The following is a 19,579-nucleotide window of genomic DNA, read 5'->3' as shown; positions in this document are numbered from 1 at the left end:
CCCCAGATGGGCATGTAATGTTTCTGTTGTGGGCCTGAGACTCTATGTTTTGCTTTTTACTGAGTTTTTTTGTAGTGGTTTATGTTTAATTATAGAAGAGACTCTGCTGAAATTTTAGCAAAGCTATAGGATTAATTCTTACTTCTGTAAATTAAATTAATTAATTAATTCTGTTAGTATTTTGATAGAGGTTAGTTTGTCTGTATAGGTGATCGAACCAGCCAGCTTTTCCTTCTAGCCGGACTAGCTACAGTCCAGTCAACTAGTTCATTACTTAGATATTGATTAATTTTTTCATAATTTCAATATTATTTATATTTTGGCATGCTCATGCATTTTATAAATATACTTGCATACTTAGTTAAATAAATTATGAGCATTCTTATTATTACACATCTAATTACTATTAATTATTTATGTTTGCTGCCCTAAGTATAATTTAGAACTGTGTGTATGTGTTTTATATATATATGTGTGTGTGTGTATATGTGATATACGATGAATATGGATTGGATGGGTGATCGCGGCTTGAGTTAGTCTCGTTGAAACCTAATCCTTATGGTTATGAAAAGTTCATGTAAGACACAGTTTTGAGTTAAACTCACTTGTGGGATTTGGACTAAGAAAGTTATATAAGGAATCAGCTCCCATATTTATGTATTAATGTGATATACAAAGTGTGTCCATGGCTCCAAATTATTTTCTCGTACGAATATTTGATTAATTATTTATTATATGTGATGAATGTGCATTTTATGGTAGAATTGCATTAATTTTAGGTAGTTATAGAAATTACATCTATAATCAATATCTAAACTCTCTAAGTTGAACGCTCATTCCTGTTCAATTTTTTTTTTTGGTTGCAGGAGAAACAATTTTTTTTTCAAATCTGATATGTATTTTTCTCTGCAGGTTATCGTGTTTTTTTTTTAGTTAATAGTTTTTGTTGTGGTTATTTATTTATTTATCTATTTAATCAATTATGAGAATTCCGTTGTAACACTATTGTATATATTTATTATATTAAGTAATAAAAATTAAATGGTTTATATATGCTGATATCAGGATTGAGTTGAACTCCCTTAGTTGTGGATTCTGACAGTTATTGGGTTGAGCTGGCCCAAATTGATTTATAATATTTTATTTTTATTTTGGGTTGTATATTTGGCTTTGAATTTAGGCTTGGTTATGAGTTTGAAAATAGTAATGCTTACTACGAACTTCAAAAGTTTTATATCGGCCTACGTCCTAATATCAGTTCGACCCATAAAATCGGGTCGTGACATTATCCAATCATTTCTTTAATTTTTGTGAAAAAAAAACTTAAAAACCATTTTAAATGAGACAGAGAGAGTAACTCACTAATGTGTTTCTATTTATTATGTATTGAAAAAAGTACTATCTGCGTCCATTTTTATCTATCGCGTTTGAGTTTTAAATGATGAATATGAAAATAATTAGATAATCTCATTTTTATTATTTTACTTAATTACTCTTCATACAAATATTTATTATATTTAGTAGAGATAAATAATAAAATTAAAAAAAATAATTAATGCTCGTTGATATTCTAAACGCAAACTCAAATGTTATAGATAAAAATGAATAAATAATGTAAAATCTATCAGTTTTAAGAATAATTTAGTAATATGAATTATTTAATTTTTAATACAACAATATAAATGAACTATATATTAAAAAAAATTAAATAAAATTTATTACTTTAATTATAATTTTTTAACCTACGTAAAAAAAGAAATAAGCTATTTATGGGATGGATGGAGAAATTGAAATAGTGCATTAGTGTGTGTCGCTTGCAATTAATGTTAATTAAAATAACATTAAATGCTAATCAATTGTATATGATCCTACAGTTGCTTTCTTCAAGCTCAAATGATGTAATTAAAAACTCTAATTGTGATCTAAGGCATCGTCACTTGTATAGTTAATTGATCTCACTTTTCTACCACTAAGTCTATTAGATTTTTTTTTTTTTTACTTTAAATTTAATTTATTATAAATTTAAAATATAAAAATATAATAAGACTTATAAATAAAGGAGTTTCCTATTCAAAAATTTTCCATGCCTCGAAAGGAAAATTTTTCTTTTCCTGAATCGGGAAAATCCCAGCGATTTTAATGATAAAAACACCATACGTGAATTTATTTTTTTATTACAGTTCTTATGATGAAGAAATATTTAAATGAAAATAATTAATGATTATTTAAGAAATGAAAACTTAATTTGATTTTGATAAACATATAATTATTTGAAAATTTAATATAAATTTAAATCACATTTAACATCATTAATTAAGAATTTATCATTAAATAAATTTTATATATGATTTAAAAAAATATTAAATTATATTATTAAAATAAAATAATAAATAATCTACGCAAGGTACGTTTTAATTTAGAAAGGAATGGACGAAATTTAGGTTAAAAAAGAAAAAAATTATGTATTCAAATTTTTTTTTTATTAATAAAACACCAACTTTTGTTAAGATAAAAGAGTAAAAAGCCTACTCTAATTAGCAAAAGATTGGACAGATCGTGAAATATCTTCTATAATCACAAACTTAGAGTCGATATTAAAAGCCAATTTGACTAACTGGTGCATACAAATTCTTCTAGCAAATTAAAAAAATAGAACTCTTCTCAATGATATCCTCAATTAGGTGTTGGTCTAGGATTAGAGATTGTATGCTTTGATTAATTGCCTCAGCTAATTGTGTATACATATTACAATTGACTTGGTCTGATCTTAAATTCGAGACATATATAATTAGGGAATAATAAAGAGTCGAGCATTTTTGAATACATTAGATCGAATCCTATTGAAATGAGTTTAAATTTGAGAAATAATATTCATATCGGATTCAAGTTTTATAGCTTAGATATCCGTTATTTAAATCTATTTATATAAATAATTAATTTAATGTAGTATATATTTTTAATAATATTTATAAATTTTCATATATTATATTTTAAATAAATCAAATTTAAATATTTTATTTAATTACTAAATTTTAAAATATAAATTATTAATATAAATATATATTTCATGCAAATAATTAATTAAAATATATAAAATTAAACATATTCAAATATTGTTTAGGCTATAATAATCAGATTTGAGGTATACATTCAACTTAGAGGCATCTTTACTCAAACATCAATACAAAATCAAATCAAGTATTGCATATGCTAATTGAACAATTGAATGAAAAATGTACTTCCATGATTTACTAACAGGTGAAAAGACGACTACCTCACTGAAGATATCATCAAGAAGAACCCTAACATAGCCACTTACAAGGCTGCATCATTGGAAGCACGTCAGGAAATTCTAAGTCGTGAGGTTGCCAAGCTAGGTGAAGAAGCAGCCTTGAAGGCTATAACTGAATGGGGCCAGCCTATATCTAAGATCACAGACCTTATATTTTGTACATCTTCGGGAGTAAATATGCCCGGCGCAGATCATCAACTTATCAAGCTCCTTGGTCTTCAACCCTCTGTAAAAAGATTCATGTTGTATCACCAAGGTTGCTTTGCAGGCGCAGCATCCCTTCGTGTGGCCAAAGATGTAGAAAACAATGCTGATTCTTGGGTTCTTATTGTTTGCTCCGAAAACATGGCTTCGAGTTTCCATGCACCTTCAGATACCCACTTGGATATTCTAGTGGGATCTGCGATTTTCGCAGACGGCGCTGCAGCAGTAATCGTAGGTGCAGATCCTGATGTGACTACTGAGCGTCCGTTGTTTCATATTGTGCCATCGTCTCAGACAATTATTCCAGATTCGGAGAATGGAATAGTAGGTGAGACTCGCGAAATGGGCGTATCTTATTACTTGTGTAGAAGTGTGCCCCAAGTTATTGCAGACTATATCGTGGAATGGATTACTGAAACACTTGGAATTATTAAGGATTGGAACACATTGTTTTACATCGTTCACCCTGGTGGTCCAACCGTCCTTAAGGGGCTGGAAGAGAAACTTGGTCTGGAAGAACAGAAGCTTAGAGCAAGCCGTCATGTGCTGAGTGAATATGGTAACATGTGGAGTCCAAGTGTGCAATTTATTCTCGATGAAATGAGGAAAACATCTATGGAGGAAGGAAAGGCCACCACTGGAGACCGATTGGATCTGGGTATCATGTTTGGGTTTGGCCCTGTTTAACTATGGAGACTGTTATTCTGCGTAGTGTTGTTGTTGTTCGAGGGTAATTATTAGTAGCTTATACTAATTAATTGCCTTGAGCTATGAACTTGTTTTCACTTTACTTTATCCTAATTTCTGTTTGCTTTGGGTTTCATCCTCTCACTCTCATTTCTATTTATATTGGGAGGATGGAACTGTGTGATATTTAAGTGTGTAACTTCTGTTGTGTATTGCTGTATTGTGATGATCAATAAGTACAAGTACATGGCTGTGTTTGTGTATATAGAGATTGCTATTCCTATCTTAGTTGTTATTTACACGTATGTAGATATACATAGAAATTGATTAGATTAAGATAGATAGATAGATGAGTAAAGTCAAACTCAAAACCTTCCTGATGAAACTTAAATTCGAAATTTTTTCATTTTCTTTCTCATGCTATATAAATAGATTTATCAAATTTATTGAATAATTATTGTTGTAGTTAGATTTATCAAATTCATTGTGAGTGTAGATCTGTAAAATAGATAATAAATAGATCAGAGGTCCATCAGAATATTCCCGTGAGAATCCTCATATATTTAAGTTAGAGCTGATATGAGAATAGTGTGTAAAATATATTGGAGAAAATGACATACCTAGCTATGAAAGATGCGATACTTTTATATAGACCTTAAATGGTGGTTAGTTTTTATTTAGGTAATATTCTGTTAAAAATAAGATTGAAATCCCATAGAAATAGGTTTTGTCATTTTTTATCAAGATTCTTTTCGTTTTGAATGAATTATGTATCTGAACGAGTAATATATCTGGATGAGCAACGTGGCTGATGAGCCATCCATCTGAATGAGCAACGTGGCTGATGAGTCATCTATGTAGATGAACAATATAGCTAAATGAGCCACCTATCTAGATAAGTCATTTGTTTATCCGAACAATGCGTGACCGAACTATCTTTTGGTTAAACCATTGACGGTAAGATTGCAATCTTACTTAAGTTCTATGGAGAGTGGGTCTCTCGGATCTATATGCCAACTTCCTTCTATAGTAACCGACCCTTGAAGCTAAAAAAAAAAAAAAAAAATAGAGGCCATTGAGCTTTGCCTACTAATCCCTTTGGAGGTCACTGTCATTGATTGCGTTTTTGGATTCTTGAGATCTGTTGATTGACTGAATTGAAGCCTCATACGGTGTTTTTAGCAAGGCATGCAAACATGTTGTAGCTGCGGACACATCTCTTCTTCTTCTCTAGCTACCATTCTAGCTCTAGCTCACGGAAGACTATTAATGCTAAGGAGGGTGTTGTTGGTCTTCCTATGATTTATTTGTAATGAGTTTGGGTTTTATTGTATGGCTGATTAGATGACCCTCAAATTTCTTGAATTGTTGTTTGGAGGCCTAGGCCTAAAATGTTAATTACCGTTAATGAATTTTATCTTTGACCAAAAAATATATATATATATATATATAATTATTATTTAATTTTTATATTTTAATGAAATTAATTATTTAGTCATTATATTTTAAAAAAATATATTATTTAATAATTATATTTTATTTTTATTAAATTATTTAATTCATTAATTAAATTTTCTGTTAATTAAAAGATTTTAATACTAATTAAATTATTATTTAATTATTTTTAATGAAATTAATTAGTTAGTCCCTATATTTTAAAAAACATATTAATTAGTCAATGTAATTTGATTCTATTAACTTTTTAATTTCTTATATTATTTCTTTCTCTTATTCATTTTTATTTCTCTTTTTCCTTATTTATCCCCTTTATACCCACGTCTTTTACTCTTCATTCTCTCTTTATTTTTCATCTTTTGATAAAAAATAATATAAGCTATATGCTTAAAAAAATTAATCAATTTTCTTAAATCCACAGTAATTAAAGTGATAATTTATAAAAATTATTTTTTAATAAAAAAAATATAAAAATAATACCTAAAAATTAAATAAAAATATTTAAATAATATAAATTTATATTTAATCTCCACGCAATAAAACTTTCATTTTCAACCTAAATATGTTGATAAAAATATTAAAATTATCAAAATATGAAAATTAATTAATATTATTAAAATAAAAAAATTAAATAATATTATTTTTTAAAATATATAAATAAATTAATTAATTTTATTAAAATAAATAAATTAAATAATAATTTGATAAGTAAAAATTTTAATAAAAATATTAAATAATTTAATTAAAATAAAATATATAAATTAAATAATATATTTTTAAAATATATATGAATTAAATAATAAATTTTTTAAAATATAAATATTTTAAAATCGATATTATTTTTCCCGTCTGGTGGGCCCACATCACTAGGCCGTAACCAGCTGGCGTGACCCAACGAGCAATCTTGTGGTCATCGAAAAATTAGAATATAAGGAAAAAGTAAGCGGGAAGATCAGGTCTCTGTTGAACCCAACCGCAATTCCGTCCACTGGGAGACTGCTCCTTCTAGAATTCCACCACTTGTACTTTTGTTTTGTTTGAACCCGTTACCAACTTTAATGCTACCGGCTATTCCCGGTCCCGCGCGCCCATCCTCCAAACACCGAACTTAACCGATATTCCCATCCAGGTTCATGATATCGTCGTATATCTATCAGCTCTTCAGAGATTTCTGATTCCCCATTTCCCTGAATTAGGGTTCGAGTTTGGCTTGAAATTTCATGGAAGCTTCAGCTTCTGCGTCTTCAAAGTCTAACAGTAACAGGCCAAGGATTCGTTATTTCAGCTGTAGTTCCTTTAGGCGTTGTTGTCGCTGTTTCTGTTGTTTCTACGCATATCCTTGAGTTTGAAATTCCCTTTTTTTTAATCTTTTGTTCTTTGAAGTTTTGAAATGGATTTATCGCAAGCTCAATCGGGTCTATCGCTTGGGTTTCACTCGCACTCATCTTCCAATCCGATTCCGTTGCAACTACTTGATCAGAGGGAAGAGAACCTAGTTGAGAAAGATGAAAATCAGGCTGAAGAAGAGGAGAATTTTAGCATTTTGGGTCATCCAATGTGTATAAAGAGGCAAAGAGATGGCCAATCATCGTCCTCCTCATCATCGTCGCCCAACCCTCCTAAGCGAGTCGCCGTGGAACCAGGACTCGAGTGTCGACGAGCCATGGTTCGAGGCTGGGGCAACCAATCACTTCCCGTGGCGGACCCAGAAATTCATGAAATTATGGAGAAAGAGAAGCAGAGGCAGGTAAAAGGAATCGAACTTATAGCATCGGAGAATTTTGTTTGCCGTGCGGTGATGGAAGCTCTAGGTAGCCACTTGACGAATAAATACTCTGAGGGACTTCCCGGAGCCAGATACTACACTGGAAATCAGTATATTGACCAAATTGAATCGCTATGTTGCAGTCGGGCATTAGCGGCCTTTGGGCTTGATCCTGAAAAATGGGGCGTTAATGTGCAGCCATATTCATGTACATCCGCGAATTTTGCGGTTTACACGGGCCTTTTACTACCTGGGGACCGGATTATGGGTTTGGATTCACCTTCTGGGGGGCATTTGAGTCATGGATATTATACTTCGGGTGGAAAAAAGGTGTCTGCTTCGTCGATTTTCTTTGAGAGTTTGCCTTACAAAGTGAATCTACAAACTGGGTATATTGATTATGATAAGATGGAGGACAAGGCAATGGATTTTAGACCCAAGATACTTATTTGTGGTGGAAGCTCATACCCAAGGGAATGGGATTACGCCAGGTTTAGGCAAGTTGCAGATAAGATTGGAGCAGTATTGATGTGTGACATGGCTCATATCAGCGGCCTTGTGGCAGCTAAGGTTTGAGATTATTTTAATTTGAATATTCTTTAATTTGGAGAAATGGATTTTTTTTTTTTGTTATTTAACCTTCATTATATGATTCTATGATTTGGATGCTCTATGTTGACGTTTTCTAATGTTTCAAATTTCTTTTTCAAATGGCGCTGAATTGATAACTTTGTTCTTGTACAAAGGTGGGCTGATTTCCTTTTTTGGGAGCACATTAAACTGTAGTAGTTATTCACTGCAGCAAATTTCTTATATTTTCTGTTATTTGTTCTAGCTGGTTTAGAAGTTGAAGGATGCAGTTTTAGCACTATTTCGTGATTGATTTATTGTACTGCTTGCTTATTAATATTTAAATATTATACCTTATTTAACAACATTTAAGTTTTACACAGTTGCAATTGTTTGAAATGGAAATGTGGCTGTTGCTGTTGTGATATAACTGTTGTAAAAAATGCAAAACGCATTAAATGAATAGACATTCAAGGAGTTGACTAAAATTCAATTACTACTAAATGAATTGTATAATTAAGTATAGACATTATGGATGTTAATTATTATCAATCAACTTTAGTAACCAGCGCAAGACATAACAGGGATTAAATATTTAACATTTTCACAACCAACAAAAGAGTGTCTACTATGTTTTTAAGCTACTTGGTTTTTGAGTTTAAAAGTTTTGATCCTCATATCCTTGTTGGTAATGGTGTTGCAGTGGGTAGAAGTTGAATAAAGAATTAATTGAATCAACCTAAAATTTCATGTAGCTAGATTTTTGACAGATTTAGGTTGAAGAAGCTAAATAAAATATAAATGGTGGTTGGAGAATTGTAAATATTTTGATTTTAGTCTATGATCTAGTGGTAGCACAGTCAGTGTGTGATTTTGAAGAAGCTGAAATTGGCTTCCAGTGATTTAAAAAACAAGGTGCAGGATGTAGCAGGCTACTGGTTTATTATGTTGAAACTTGTATATCAGAAATTTGCATCATGTTATTGTGGCAGAAATATAAGTCATGTTGGTGTGATCATTCATTTTCCCTATGATCTTACAACATTTTAGGTTTTATTTTTTTGTTAATTGTGTTAAATATTTGAATTGAATGATTGACTTTTTTCTCACTCTTGAATGTTGATTGTCACTAAATATTACAATGGTTTTTGAAATTTCGCGTCAAAGTATACACAACTATGTATATGTGTTCTTTGTTCACTTGCTTTTCGTTCTCCCACCCACATCTCCGGTCGCCTCCCCCCCACCCCCTCCTTCCTCTTCTCCTCCCAAAAAAAAAAAAAAAAAAAAAAAAACCCCTTATTCATGTGTATATTGAGGAATGAACAATGTCTTTCCTTATATTTTGCAGTTTCTTTTTTTCTTCTTACAATAATATTTGGTGTTGTCTTTTTGCAGGAATCTGCAAGTCCATTTGATTATTGTGATATTGTCACTTCCACAACTCACAAAAGTCTTCGAGGTCCCAGAGGAGGAATTATTTTTTATCGGAAAGGGCCAAAATCAAGGAAGCAAAACATGCTTCTTAGTCATGGTGATGGTAGTGTCCATTATGATTTCGAAGAAAGGATAAACTTTGCAGTTCATCCATCATTACAAGGTGGTCCTCACAATAATCACATTGCAGCTCTTGCCGTAGCCTTAAAACAAGTAGCTACTCCAGATTACAAAGCATACATGCAACAGGTGAAGAAAAATGCCCAGGCATTAGCGTCTGCCTTGTTGAGAAGAAAATGCAAATTGGTGACTGGGGGTACTGATAACCACTTACTGCTCTGGGATCTAACTACTCTAGGCTTAGCAGGTAGCGTGTACATATCATTGTTATTATTATATGCATTTGTTTACATCTGCACTTGCTTATACAGTCTTCGTACAAATATCCTGCCTCAATCTGTAATGTACATGGTTGTTTGTGTGGAAATTATGTAGTGGTTGGCCAAATCTTCCACACTTAAAGATGAAAGTAATTTGTGCTTCTTCATTTCTTCACTGTGTGGGTTTTCTTTTTCAGAAACACCATGCACCTTACCAGAATAAAGTTTTATTCTAGAAATTATGTATATCTGTATTCATTTAGAAAGGATAATCAGATTGGAATACATTCATTTTACTAACTTTTAGGGAAAAGAAATTGAACTTGAGAAGGATGAGTGCCTCTCTTAAGGATGCAAAAAAGGAAAAAAAAAAAAAAAAAAAGAAAGAGAAGCTCTCCAGATTCTAACTTTCCTTGTGTGTGTGTGTACATATGTATGTATAGGAGAGGGAATGATATAGGCAATCTTAGAATCTCTACTTATTTATTATTTTTTTGAGGTATATTTACCAATTTTGTTATGATTATTGACTGTTGACTTTGAGCAAACAAATTGAGAATTAGTTTCTCTCCAATTAGAGAATTTGTTCTCACCCCAAATCCCCTAATACCTATTGGTTTTACATCAGGGATGTTCTTCACATATGGGATTGACTATCCACCCCCATTAGGTAGACCAAAAAGTGGTTGGTAGCTTTTTTTAATCAGTAGCTATAGATGAAAACTGTTAGGAGCCCAAGCAACTTCAACCATACGATACCATTTAACATTTGGATGCTATATTCTGGAGATGTTTGTGGCTATCCAGATCAAATTCATTTCAGTCACTATATGATCACTTAAATTTTTGTTTTTTTTCCTATGTACTTTTGTCTGCCCATATTTTTTCAACCACTTCACTTTACTGCTTTAAAAGAAATATCGGATTGATTTATTCAGCTGAATAAGATTCATCAGATTGTCCAATCAATAATTTGTTGTGACAACCAACACATTTACTGCATATTTTTAGTCATAATAATCTAATTGCCTTTGTTTTAAACATTAAAATGAGTATTGTTTACTTGTTGAAGCAGAAATTGCTTTTGAGTAAATCGATTACTGGATGTTTGGTCTGATTGACTTGAGGCACTCAACTAGGCACAGTGAGAAAACACCTCGGTTTCTTTGGACAAATCAGGCAGGGCACATTTTGTGGAGCACTTGCTGCTTGTGTTTAGGTTAATAGAAAGTATTAAACTTAGGAGACACTTTTGGTAAACTTGTTTTCTTCTATTAGGAAACTGTTGACCTAGCCACATTGGTTTTTTTATTTTTATTTTTATTTTTTTATTTTTTTTTTAAGTTAAAAGCAGCAGCAAAAAGTTTTCAAACATAAATTGCAATTCCTGGGGGCAAAAAATTTTCAATGTAGACTACAATTCTTGCACATATGGTCCCCTTTTCTGATGAGTAACAGAGACAAATACAAGTAATTTTTTTAAAAAAAAATACTTTTACCTTTTTTTCCTTTTTAGTTACTTCCATCTACTTTTTGCCCATCTATTAACCTTAAAATACTGTTTTAAGGCTCTCTCTGCCTCTCCCCCCTTCTATTTTATCATGATATTTTTTGAAAATCTCTCTGCTCCTTCCCTTCTGTGTTTTATTCTACATCAACCTGAATTTTACTTGCTAAACATAAATTGAATGTTTTTGGAAATGTGCACCTCACTTTGCTTAGGCACACACTTTTTTGGCGCCTTGCGCCTTAGACATTAAAGTACCTATTGCCTTCAATGTTTCTTTCAACTTTTACTACCTTTGTGCATTTAGCTTGATTTCTTTCTCTTGTCAAAAGATTCTAGTAGCATGTCTATGATGAGTCAGCTCAAGTCTGGTGTTGACTGTTGAGGACACATGAGGTTGAGAGCTTTATGCATGGGTATTATGAACCTATAATTGTGGAAAGATAACTTGGGTATAATCATGTAACATGATAAGAACAGGGGGTTGGAGATTTAGTAATGGACTCTGATTATTCTTATATACTAACCAAGTGTAGTATTTTCTTTCTGGAAGACCCATTCTTTCTTTTATTTGCTTCTTTCTATTATAATTATAAATAGTTGACTTGGACATTAGGTTTAATAGATCAAATATCTGTGGGTTTTGAAGACAAGCCTGATAAGGCTGGTTGTAGTTGGGAGCCTTGGGACGTAGATTATGATGATAAACCTTGAATAGACTATTATGGGAATCAAATGAGGAAAAGAACTTTAGGGTCTGGGTCCTGGCCTTTTAAACAAAAACTAGTGTGAGTTGTATTCCTTCAGACACTGCTCAAAATTGTTGTCCTGTTTGATTACTTAATTCTACTTTCTATTTTTTTATGTTGTTGTGGGGACAACAATTTCAGCTGTTGCCTTTAGCTGTATGAATCTTATTGTTGAAAAGGTAGCTTTTAGATCAGCAAAACTTATACCAATGATGATTGAATAGGTTCACCATTTGATTTTCCGGTGTGTAAATTTTTCTGTAAGTATATGTGTGGGACAATGCTTATTCATGCTCCCGTACATGTGTTTAAGAAGTTATCAATCAGCATAACTTGCTGTGTTTGTGCATATAAGTTAGCCTTGATGAGTAATGAGTGTTCCTGTTCTAATTTCCAGGCAGGAACTATGAGAAAGTATGTGAAATGTGCCACATCACTCTAAATAAGATTGCTATCTTTGGTGACAATGGTGCTATTTGTCTTGGTGGAGTGAGAATTGGTAAGTTATAGTCTTGTCCTCGTACAATTTATCAATTTGCAATTAATTTGGAGAATCATTATGGGTGTTGTAAGTTCTAAATCTCAATATAAATTCTCAGTTTTCCAATATAATTTTGTGGAGAGCAAAAGTATACCATATTTGAGCTGGTGGATCTACCAACTGGTCAGCTCTCCTTAATTTTGAATTAGGTTTTAGTTGTGAATTCCTCCACCTAAATGCTAATATAATGACTTGTAGGTGAAGCACAAATTCCTTTAGCCAAGTTCTGAATTTTCTATATTTCTGATTTCTTTCAGGCACTCCTGCTATGACATCAAGAGGCTGTTTAGAGGTTGATTTTGAAACTATTGCCGACTTTCTTCTTAGGGCAGCTCAGATAACATGTGCGGTACAAAGGGAATACGGGAAATTCCCAAAAGATTTCCCCAAGGGTCTTCAAAACAGTAGAGATATCGTTGAGCTTCGAAACCGGGTTGAGACATTTGCTTCCCAGTTTGCAATGCCAGGATTCGACTTTTGAATATGTAAAGGGGTCAAATCAAATGCATCCTTTGGTTGCTTCCTGCAATCTTTATGGTAACCTGCCCATATTTCCCCATAAAATAACTTTCATGCATCTGATGTAAATTACAAATATAGGTGAATCTTCTGGATACACTGAGAATATAGCATTATCAATTCTTGAACTGAATTTTCCTGATTTTGTAAATCTTACAAGAATCAGTAAAAACTTTGTGAAGGCACATGTATATCTTTCTTTAAGTTCTTGCAATTGTTTTATATCCTATATTGTCTTGGTAAATATTTTAATTTTGTGGTTAAGCAGGATGCGTGTTGTTTTGAATTTTGGTTAAACATGCAAGACATGCGAATATCTGCTTAAGGGTGAAAACCGTATTTTTGTTCCCCTTATTTATGGCCAATGTGCAGGTTCTAAGGTAATGTGCTGTGGCACGGTGCAATATGATTCCTCAGTATATGTCTCGTGCTGCCGGAATGTCCTGTTCTTCGCATTTTTGCTGTTAATTAAAGGTGCCTTTTTGGTGGTATGGATAATTGATTTGCTGCTATTTGGTATTAATTTGTTGATTACAAATTAGTTCAGCATGCAGAGAGAGAGAGAGAGAGAGAGAGAGAGAGAGAGAGGTAGGAAGTGGAATTTGGTTCTTGTCTTTTCACTATTCAAATCTTGTTGGAATATTAAAGAACTTGATTACTGATGATAGTTAAAGGCTTCGTCGTGTGTTTTAAAGGGCAATGGTTATTAACAGTAAACTCTGCGAAGATTTTCCGTTTCTGGCTCAGCTAGCCAGCTTTATTTATTCATCTAGATTTTGTCGTTATGTGTTCTTCTTTTTCCCGTTATTATATACTTATACCCATTTTCATATGGAACCTTTCAAAGGAGTCATGGCATGAGTTTCCGGCGAGGGACAAAAAGCATGAGACCCCTCCTTTCCCTTCTCCCGTATTTTCTACATTTTATATTTCAACTTGACCCCCGTAAAAGGGAGGACAAATTGGCGACTAATATAATTATCTGAGAGAAAGATGGACACACAATAGAGACATTGTCGGGGAGGGAGAGGAATTGGTAAGAAGCTTTCATCATCAACTCCATTGCTTTCCTAGTGAACTGAATCAGACAAAAGCTTTTCTTCTTCACTGGGGCAAATCAAAGGGGGCTGCTTTTGAAATTAAAGCTAAGACCGGGAATCTCAGTCCTTCCTACAGTTTTAAGCCACTCTTCTCCATCATTGTTTCAAAACTGGAATGGTTAGTCATTACTATAACAACTAGATACTACTCCATCTCTCTTTCTTTCTCTACATATGATATGCAACCGGAACTAGAGGGAAACCACTTTGAATTATAAAAATAATATAAATAATTAAAAATGCAAAGATATACTACAACCCTATATGTAAAAAAAGAAGCTTCCATTCCTTTTGTCCATTATAATTTATAAATAGAACCAAGAAGTTGCCGTTTCATGTTCATGTCCAAAGAGGAACAGCTTGGTTGGCACTGCCTACTACAGTTACTGTCCCTCAAATCTTAACCCTTCTCCAACCCAGAAGTTTAAGTTTCTTCTTTGTTCAATTTTCCTCCTTTAAGGGTTTTCACAAAAGATTTTAAGGCTATAATAGCTGTAGTAATGAACAGGAACCGAGGGAGAGAAAAACAAAAGGAGAACAAAATGAAAAATAAAAAATAAAAAAGAAATTTAAAATAAAATAAAAAAGAAAAGAAAAGAAAAGGAGAATGGGCTAAGGTAGAACAGAACCACCCCAACAAGTGCTTCCTCTATCTTGTATTTTTTTGAGATTTTTCAACCTTGCTATCTCTGTGTTTCTACCTATGACTGCAAAAGTCTAAAAGCTTCTTCCTCCCTTCAACGATCTCATCAAAGAAATCATCAAGCTGGCCAACAATATTCTCGGCCCCAGATCTCAACACTCCAAAACACCCTCTCAAATTCTCCACTCTTTCCCTCATCTCAACCTCTGTATCCCAATCCACCACCACGCCTTGTCCACACCTCCTCTCCAGCTCCCCTCTCAGCTCCTCCATCGCCATCTTTGATCTTCTAAACTCATACAGCAAAATCCCTGGCCTCCCATTTATCTGGTTTATCTCTCCTGCTACCCTCTGCTGCAATCTTGCTGTTGAGATCATGAAAGCTGATCCAAAAAACAGGCACCCTTCATACCCTCCTCGCAGAAAGCTCGATTCTGGCCAACAATACACTAGTCCATATAGCAGGATCATTAGAAGTAAAGAACTTACGTTTCTCATTGCATACAGTACCCCTCGAAACCCATTGAAACCATTCAGTTTAGATTCAATCGACACCTTCTCATCGAACCGCAAAGATAATGGTTGGATTCTTGTTTCCATTAAAGCTCTGTTCTCCTCCTCCAATCCCGCTGCTTCTCTTCGACATCCAGAAATTGCCCTTATTACCTGTTTCAAGAATTCAATTTCAAGTCATTGTTAGTTGCATAATTTCTTTCTTTCTTTTTAATCTATCCAAGAAAGAATCAAGAAATGATGAACCTGGCGAGATAGCTGGGTACTAAGACGGCGATGGTTGTCAAGAGAAGAAGTGATATTGAATCCAGCTGAGTAGTAGTTTTCCATTCCAGACATCCCTGATTTAAGAACATGGCATGCCTCCCATAGCTTAGAACTCTCATCCATGTACTCATCAAGCCACTTATCTCCCACAGGCAAATGAAGTTTTTGGACCAGCAAGGTCAACTGGGAATGAAAAGATCTTAACAAAGAAAGAACCCTTTGAAGGAATTGGATTGACATGAAGTTGTTAGAGAGATAAACACGTTCAAGATCATCGATCCCTCTAGTGAGAAAGGAGTAGAAACCATTGACAGAATTTGTAGAGGAAGGATCCATCATAGAGACGAACACCTCAGGGATATGGTAATATAGAAAGAGTGAACAAGGTGAGAAGAGGAGAGAAATGGTTATAAAGATGGGTGATATTTAAATTGAGAGACGAGAGGCACAAGAAAATGAAAAACAAGAAAGAAAAAGAAGGGAGGGAATATCTTAGAAGCTCGGGTTTCTAAGGTTGAAAAGGATTGTTGGGAGCAATGATGGGTGTTTCCTATAGAGGGGAAAGGATGATTGGTAATATGCCATTTTCATTGTTTAATGGGCAGAAAGTAAGAGAAAAAAGAAAATTGAAAATGTTAAAGAGTTGGGAAATAAAAAATAAATTTACCAAAAAGGAAATTAAATATAGAGATAGAGAGAGGGAGAGACTAGCAAACCTCCTCCTAAGACATGAATTTTCCATGAGCTCCCTTCCAATTTCTTCCTTATTTTGTGTGTTTCCTTTCTCTTCCTCTGCCCATTAAACTATTCCCATTGTATAAAAAAAACTTAATATTATTAAATTGGTCAAAGTCTTATGCTAACGTTAATTACTAATATAAGTTGGCAAATTTGTATGATGATAGAGTGAAGTTATTGGGGTTGTAAGAGTTTGACTGGTTTGTTGACTGAGATTCTGCTTCTTCAAAACTTCTAAAATTCTTTCTTTCTTTCCACTTGGATACGAGTCTTCCCTTTTGATTTGAGTGCTCTCTTTGGCTTATTCTTCCTCTTTTTCTTCCTCGAGCAACTGACTTTGCTCCTTTACTTCCCATCTATTCTATTGAAATTTGTGGGTTTTTTATTGCTCCTAGATATTTTTTCTTTCTTTGTTTTTGTTGATTTTTTCAAAAGGGGAGGAATTGGAATGATGAGGTTCTTTGTATACGTGTTTTGTGACCTTCTACTACGCAAAATCAAGTCTTTTTAGGGCTTCAAAATTTTCTTTTCTCTTTTTCTTTGGAGACAAATTGGATGGATTCCTTTCCATGCCTCTTAACCCCCCTCAATCATATATATATATATATATATATATATATATATATATATATAGCTTAATCCAAGCCATTGATCTTATGGAGGTTTAGGACCCATCAAACGGCGCCGGATCAAAAAGAAAAAGACTTTTGTGATTCTTTTATCAAAATTATATTAGGGCACCAATTTTTTTAGCATTTTGACCAAATGGGTTTCTAATGATTAATTGGTTCTAGTTGGTAATCAAGGGCATGCAATAGAATGTTTAAAGTTTGTGGGGAAGTATTTTTCCTTTATTCCCTTGAGTAGCATTATATATTTGCTCATTTTACCCTTGTTTAATGGCCTATGCTTACTCATAAGAATGTCCTTTTTTGAGTTGGGAAGGTGGGGGACCATGAAATCTTCTTATTTATATTAAGAGTTATTATATGTTTCATTTCATGAAATTTGTTTTAGAAGGGTGCTCGTGGGTTTTTGGAGAATGGGACATCTTAAGAGTACGAGTAGTATGTTGGTCTTTTAAGATTTCATTGGAAAGTGAAGACCAACCAAGCTCAAATGGATATGGGCACCCTTGCTTCTAGGGAGCACCCCACCAAATTATAAATTTTATAAGGTTGCCCCTCTATAATTACGTGTATTCTTCCTTCCCTAATTACTATAGGAATAATTGTACATTTTTTTTTTTGGTACCCTTGACCAATACATAGGGCCCCTTCATTTATGTTTTTGAAGGTCTCCCTCATTTGCCTTTGATAGCCCATTCTTGTCCATGGATAATCAAGGTTGGCTTCTACCTAGTTGTGGTTCATAAGTTTGTGTAACTTCCATTTTGACTTGTCGGCATCAATTTGATCTCAAGTCTTCAAATTCTATCTCATAATAACATGGTTAAAAGTCCAAATTATAGGAATTTCAAAGTTAGAACCATTTTATTTTTCATTGAATAACAATTTTAAATTTAATATTAAATTAAAGTTTATTAATATATAATAAAACTTTTTTTTTATATTTATTAATGGTGATTGAGTGCTATATTTTATATTGTAGTTTGAGGATCAAAATTGCTTTTAAAACAAATAGTATTATTTTTTCCAAAAAAAAACAAATAGTATTATTTTAAATGTTATTAAAAAATAATTTAAAAAAAGTTATTTTTGTTATTTAAGTGCTTTAATTATTAAAACTTACTAAATTTAATTTTAAATTATTTTTTTGATGCTCTCTAATTAATATATTTAAAACTATATATTTTTTTCTTAATAATAATTGTAACAGCTAATAATAACAAAATAGGCAGAGACTTACTAAACTCTACTCCTTTTGATGTCATTAGTTTTTTGTCATCCACCCTACTAGCTCACTATAGGCAAATTGCTCTAATTGATTGGGTTAACATACACAAGCGATAACAATTAAACTTAGAACTTGAGCAAAAATGTAAAACCTAACTCAAAATGTAAAAGCTTTCCATTTTTGCCAAGCAAGCAAAAGTGCATCATATTGAAGTGACTCTCTCTCTTGCTTTTAAGAGAGAAATTTTCTCTGAAAGAAAGCTTTTCTTCCTTAAGGCTCCAGGCTTTTCTTTTATCAAGTAGCATTTGGGGTGGCTCTTTATCCCTCCTCTTGGTTGTGGTTGCTCTTCTCCATCTCTAAGAGGCCGTAAATAGGTTTTGATTCATGGTTATTGGCAGATCAATGCTTCAACGTAGAGAGAGCCTTTCTTAATTTACCTTCCTTATTAGTAGCTATTGAGTTTTGTTTTTCTTGCAGGTGTGACTCAGTTGAGAGGGTTTATGTCCTGCTTAGTGCTGGCTTATTAAGTTGATTTGGGCATCTGTTTGAGCCGAGAGAGTTGCATGCACTTCTTCCAGCCTCGCTTAGCTTTAGCAAAGTTGCTATAATGATGGTACTTTGGTTGGTGTTTGCTAGGTTTGATTTTTGGGGTTGATATCTCTGGGCGACATTTCTGGTGCCATCTGTAAGCACCTAGTCTCTTAAGTGGCTTTGAGAGCCTATGGAGCTCTATCTAGGATGGGTCCTTACTTGATGAGAGTTTATTCACTTGAATTGCAAGGTTGTGTTGGTTTTAAGGCTACACTTTATTTCCACACGTGGTTCTCGACTTCCCTAGTGTTCAAGCTTCTCACAATCCTTGTGCTGTCGTTTATCTAGTTACTCCATCTCAAGCGAAATCTCAATTAGCTTCTGTAATATTTTGTTCGGGTTGTTAGGGTTTCTATAAGGGAGCTAGATCTAAGGTGGTTTTGAGTTTGGATCCTTGAATAAACCAATGTGCTTGTTGTTGTATTTTATCTGTAATGAGCTAAGCCAACTTTTTTTTTTATCAATGAATTTTATATCTATTGGCAAAAAAAAAAAAAAAAGCAAAAGTGCATCTAGCTTTAAAAAAAAAAAAGTGCATCTAAAAACAAATATTGACAAATGAGGAGGAGTAATTACCAACTATGGACTTAGGATGTGGTGGACCTGTGGGTGGGGATGGAATTACTAGGTTATCTATTGCACAAGTTGGAATTGTTAATAGATATTACTTTCTTAATAAGTAATTTGAAATTCTCTCATTTTCTCTCTACTCCTTTCCTTTTCTAGTCTAGGGTTTCAATCCTTTTTATTGTCAATTTGTGGCC

At 33.1% G+C, this 19,579-nt stretch overlaps 3 protein-coding genes across 6 annotated transcripts; 2 read left to right on the top strand and 1 right to left on the bottom strand.

Moving 5' to 3' along the window:
- Nucleotides 1–498: 498 nt before the first annotated feature.
- On the top strand, nucleotides 499–4,428 carry LOC110645822 (chalcone synthase 1-like). The gene is made up of 2 exons (XM_058130611.1): nucleotides 499–532; nucleotides 3,267–4,428. The coding sequence occupies exons 1-2, from the start codon at nucleotides 499–501 to the stop codon at nucleotides 4,181–4,183; spliced, it is 951 nt and encodes a 316-aa protein (XP_057986594.1). The 3' UTR covers nucleotides 4,184–4,428.
- Nucleotides 4,429–6,631: 2,203 nt separating this feature from the next.
- On the top strand, nucleotides 6,632–13,845 carry LOC110647231 (serine hydroxymethyltransferase 7). 4 transcript variants are annotated; one of them, XR_009142059.1, is made up of 5 exons: nucleotides 6,632–7,973; nucleotides 9,372–9,777; nucleotides 12,444–12,545; nucleotides 12,845–13,124; nucleotides 13,479–13,845. XR_009142059.1 is itself a non-coding variant. In XM_058131318.1 (5 exons), exons 1-5 carry the CDS (start codon nucleotides 7,029–7,031, stop codon nucleotides 12,857–12,859), a joined length of 1,533 nt encoding a protein of 510 aa, XP_057987301.1. In that variant the 5' UTR covers nucleotides 6,632–7,028; the 3' UTR covers nucleotides 12,860–13,018. The 4 variants fall into 4 exon arrangements, 2 of the variants coding, with proteins under 2 accessions (XP_057987301.1, XP_057987299.1); XR_009142060.1 differs by having other exon boundaries at nucleotides 13,375–13,845; XM_058131318.1 differs by lacking the exon at nucleotides 13,479–13,845 and adding an exon at nucleotides 12,646–12,710 and having other exon boundaries at nucleotides 12,845–13,018.
- A 626-nt stretch (nucleotides 13,846–14,471) lies between these two features.
- LOC110647249 (uncharacterized) lies at nucleotides 14,472–16,430 on the bottom strand. The gene is made up of 2 exons (XM_021800991.2): nucleotides 15,609–16,430; nucleotides 14,472–15,515 (listed from the first exon to the last, which is right to left on the bottom strand). Exons 1-2 carry the CDS (start codon nucleotides 15,966–15,968, stop codon nucleotides 14,904–14,906), a joined length of 972 nt encoding a protein of 323 aa, XP_021656683.1. The 5' UTR covers nucleotides 15,969–16,430; the 3' UTR covers nucleotides 14,472–14,903.
- Between the last annotated feature and the right edge of the window lie 3,149 nt (nucleotides 16,431–19,579).

The sequence above is a fragment of the Hevea brasiliensis genome, chromosome 12 (genome assembly GCF_030052815.1).
Source record: "Hevea brasiliensis isolate MT/VB/25A 57/8 chromosome 12, ASM3005281v1, whole genome shotgun sequence".
NCBI classification, from domain to species: Eukaryota; Viridiplantae; Streptophyta; class Magnoliopsida; order Malpighiales; family Euphorbiaceae; genus Hevea; species Hevea brasiliensis.
The sequence above is the reverse complement of the archived record's forward strand: the minus strand, read 5'-3'. Positions and strand labels throughout refer to the sequence as shown.

Bases quoted from the DNA above. Each gene is read 5' to 3' on its own strand.
- LOC110647231 (XM_058131316.1), top strand. From the start codon at position 7,029: ATGGATTTATCGCAAGCTCAATCGGGTCTATCGCTTGGGTTTCACTCG. The intron at 7,974-9,371 runs GTTTGAGATTAT...GTCTTTTTGCAG, and splicing joins GCGGCCTTGTGGCAGCTAAG to GAATCTGCAAGTCCATTTGA. The intron at 9,778-12,443 runs GTAGCGTGTACA...TCTAATTTCCAG, and splicing joins AACTACTCTAGGCTTAGCAG to GCAGGAACTATGAGAAAGTA.
- LOC110645822 (XM_058130611.1), top strand. From the start codon at position 499: ATGAATATGGATTGGATGGGTGATCGCGGCTTGA. The intron at 533-3,266 runs GTTAGTCTCGTT...ACAGGTGAAAAG, and splicing joins GATGGGTGATCGCGGCTTGA to ACGACTACCTCACTGAAGAT.
- LOC110647249 (XM_021800991.2), bottom strand. From the start codon at position 15,968: ATGATGGATCCTTCCTCTACAAATTCTGTCAATGGTTTCTACTCCTTT. The intron at 15,516-15,608 runs GTTCATCATTTC...TTCTTGAAACAG, and splicing joins GTACCCAGCTATCTCGCCAG to GTAATAAGGGCAATTTCTGG.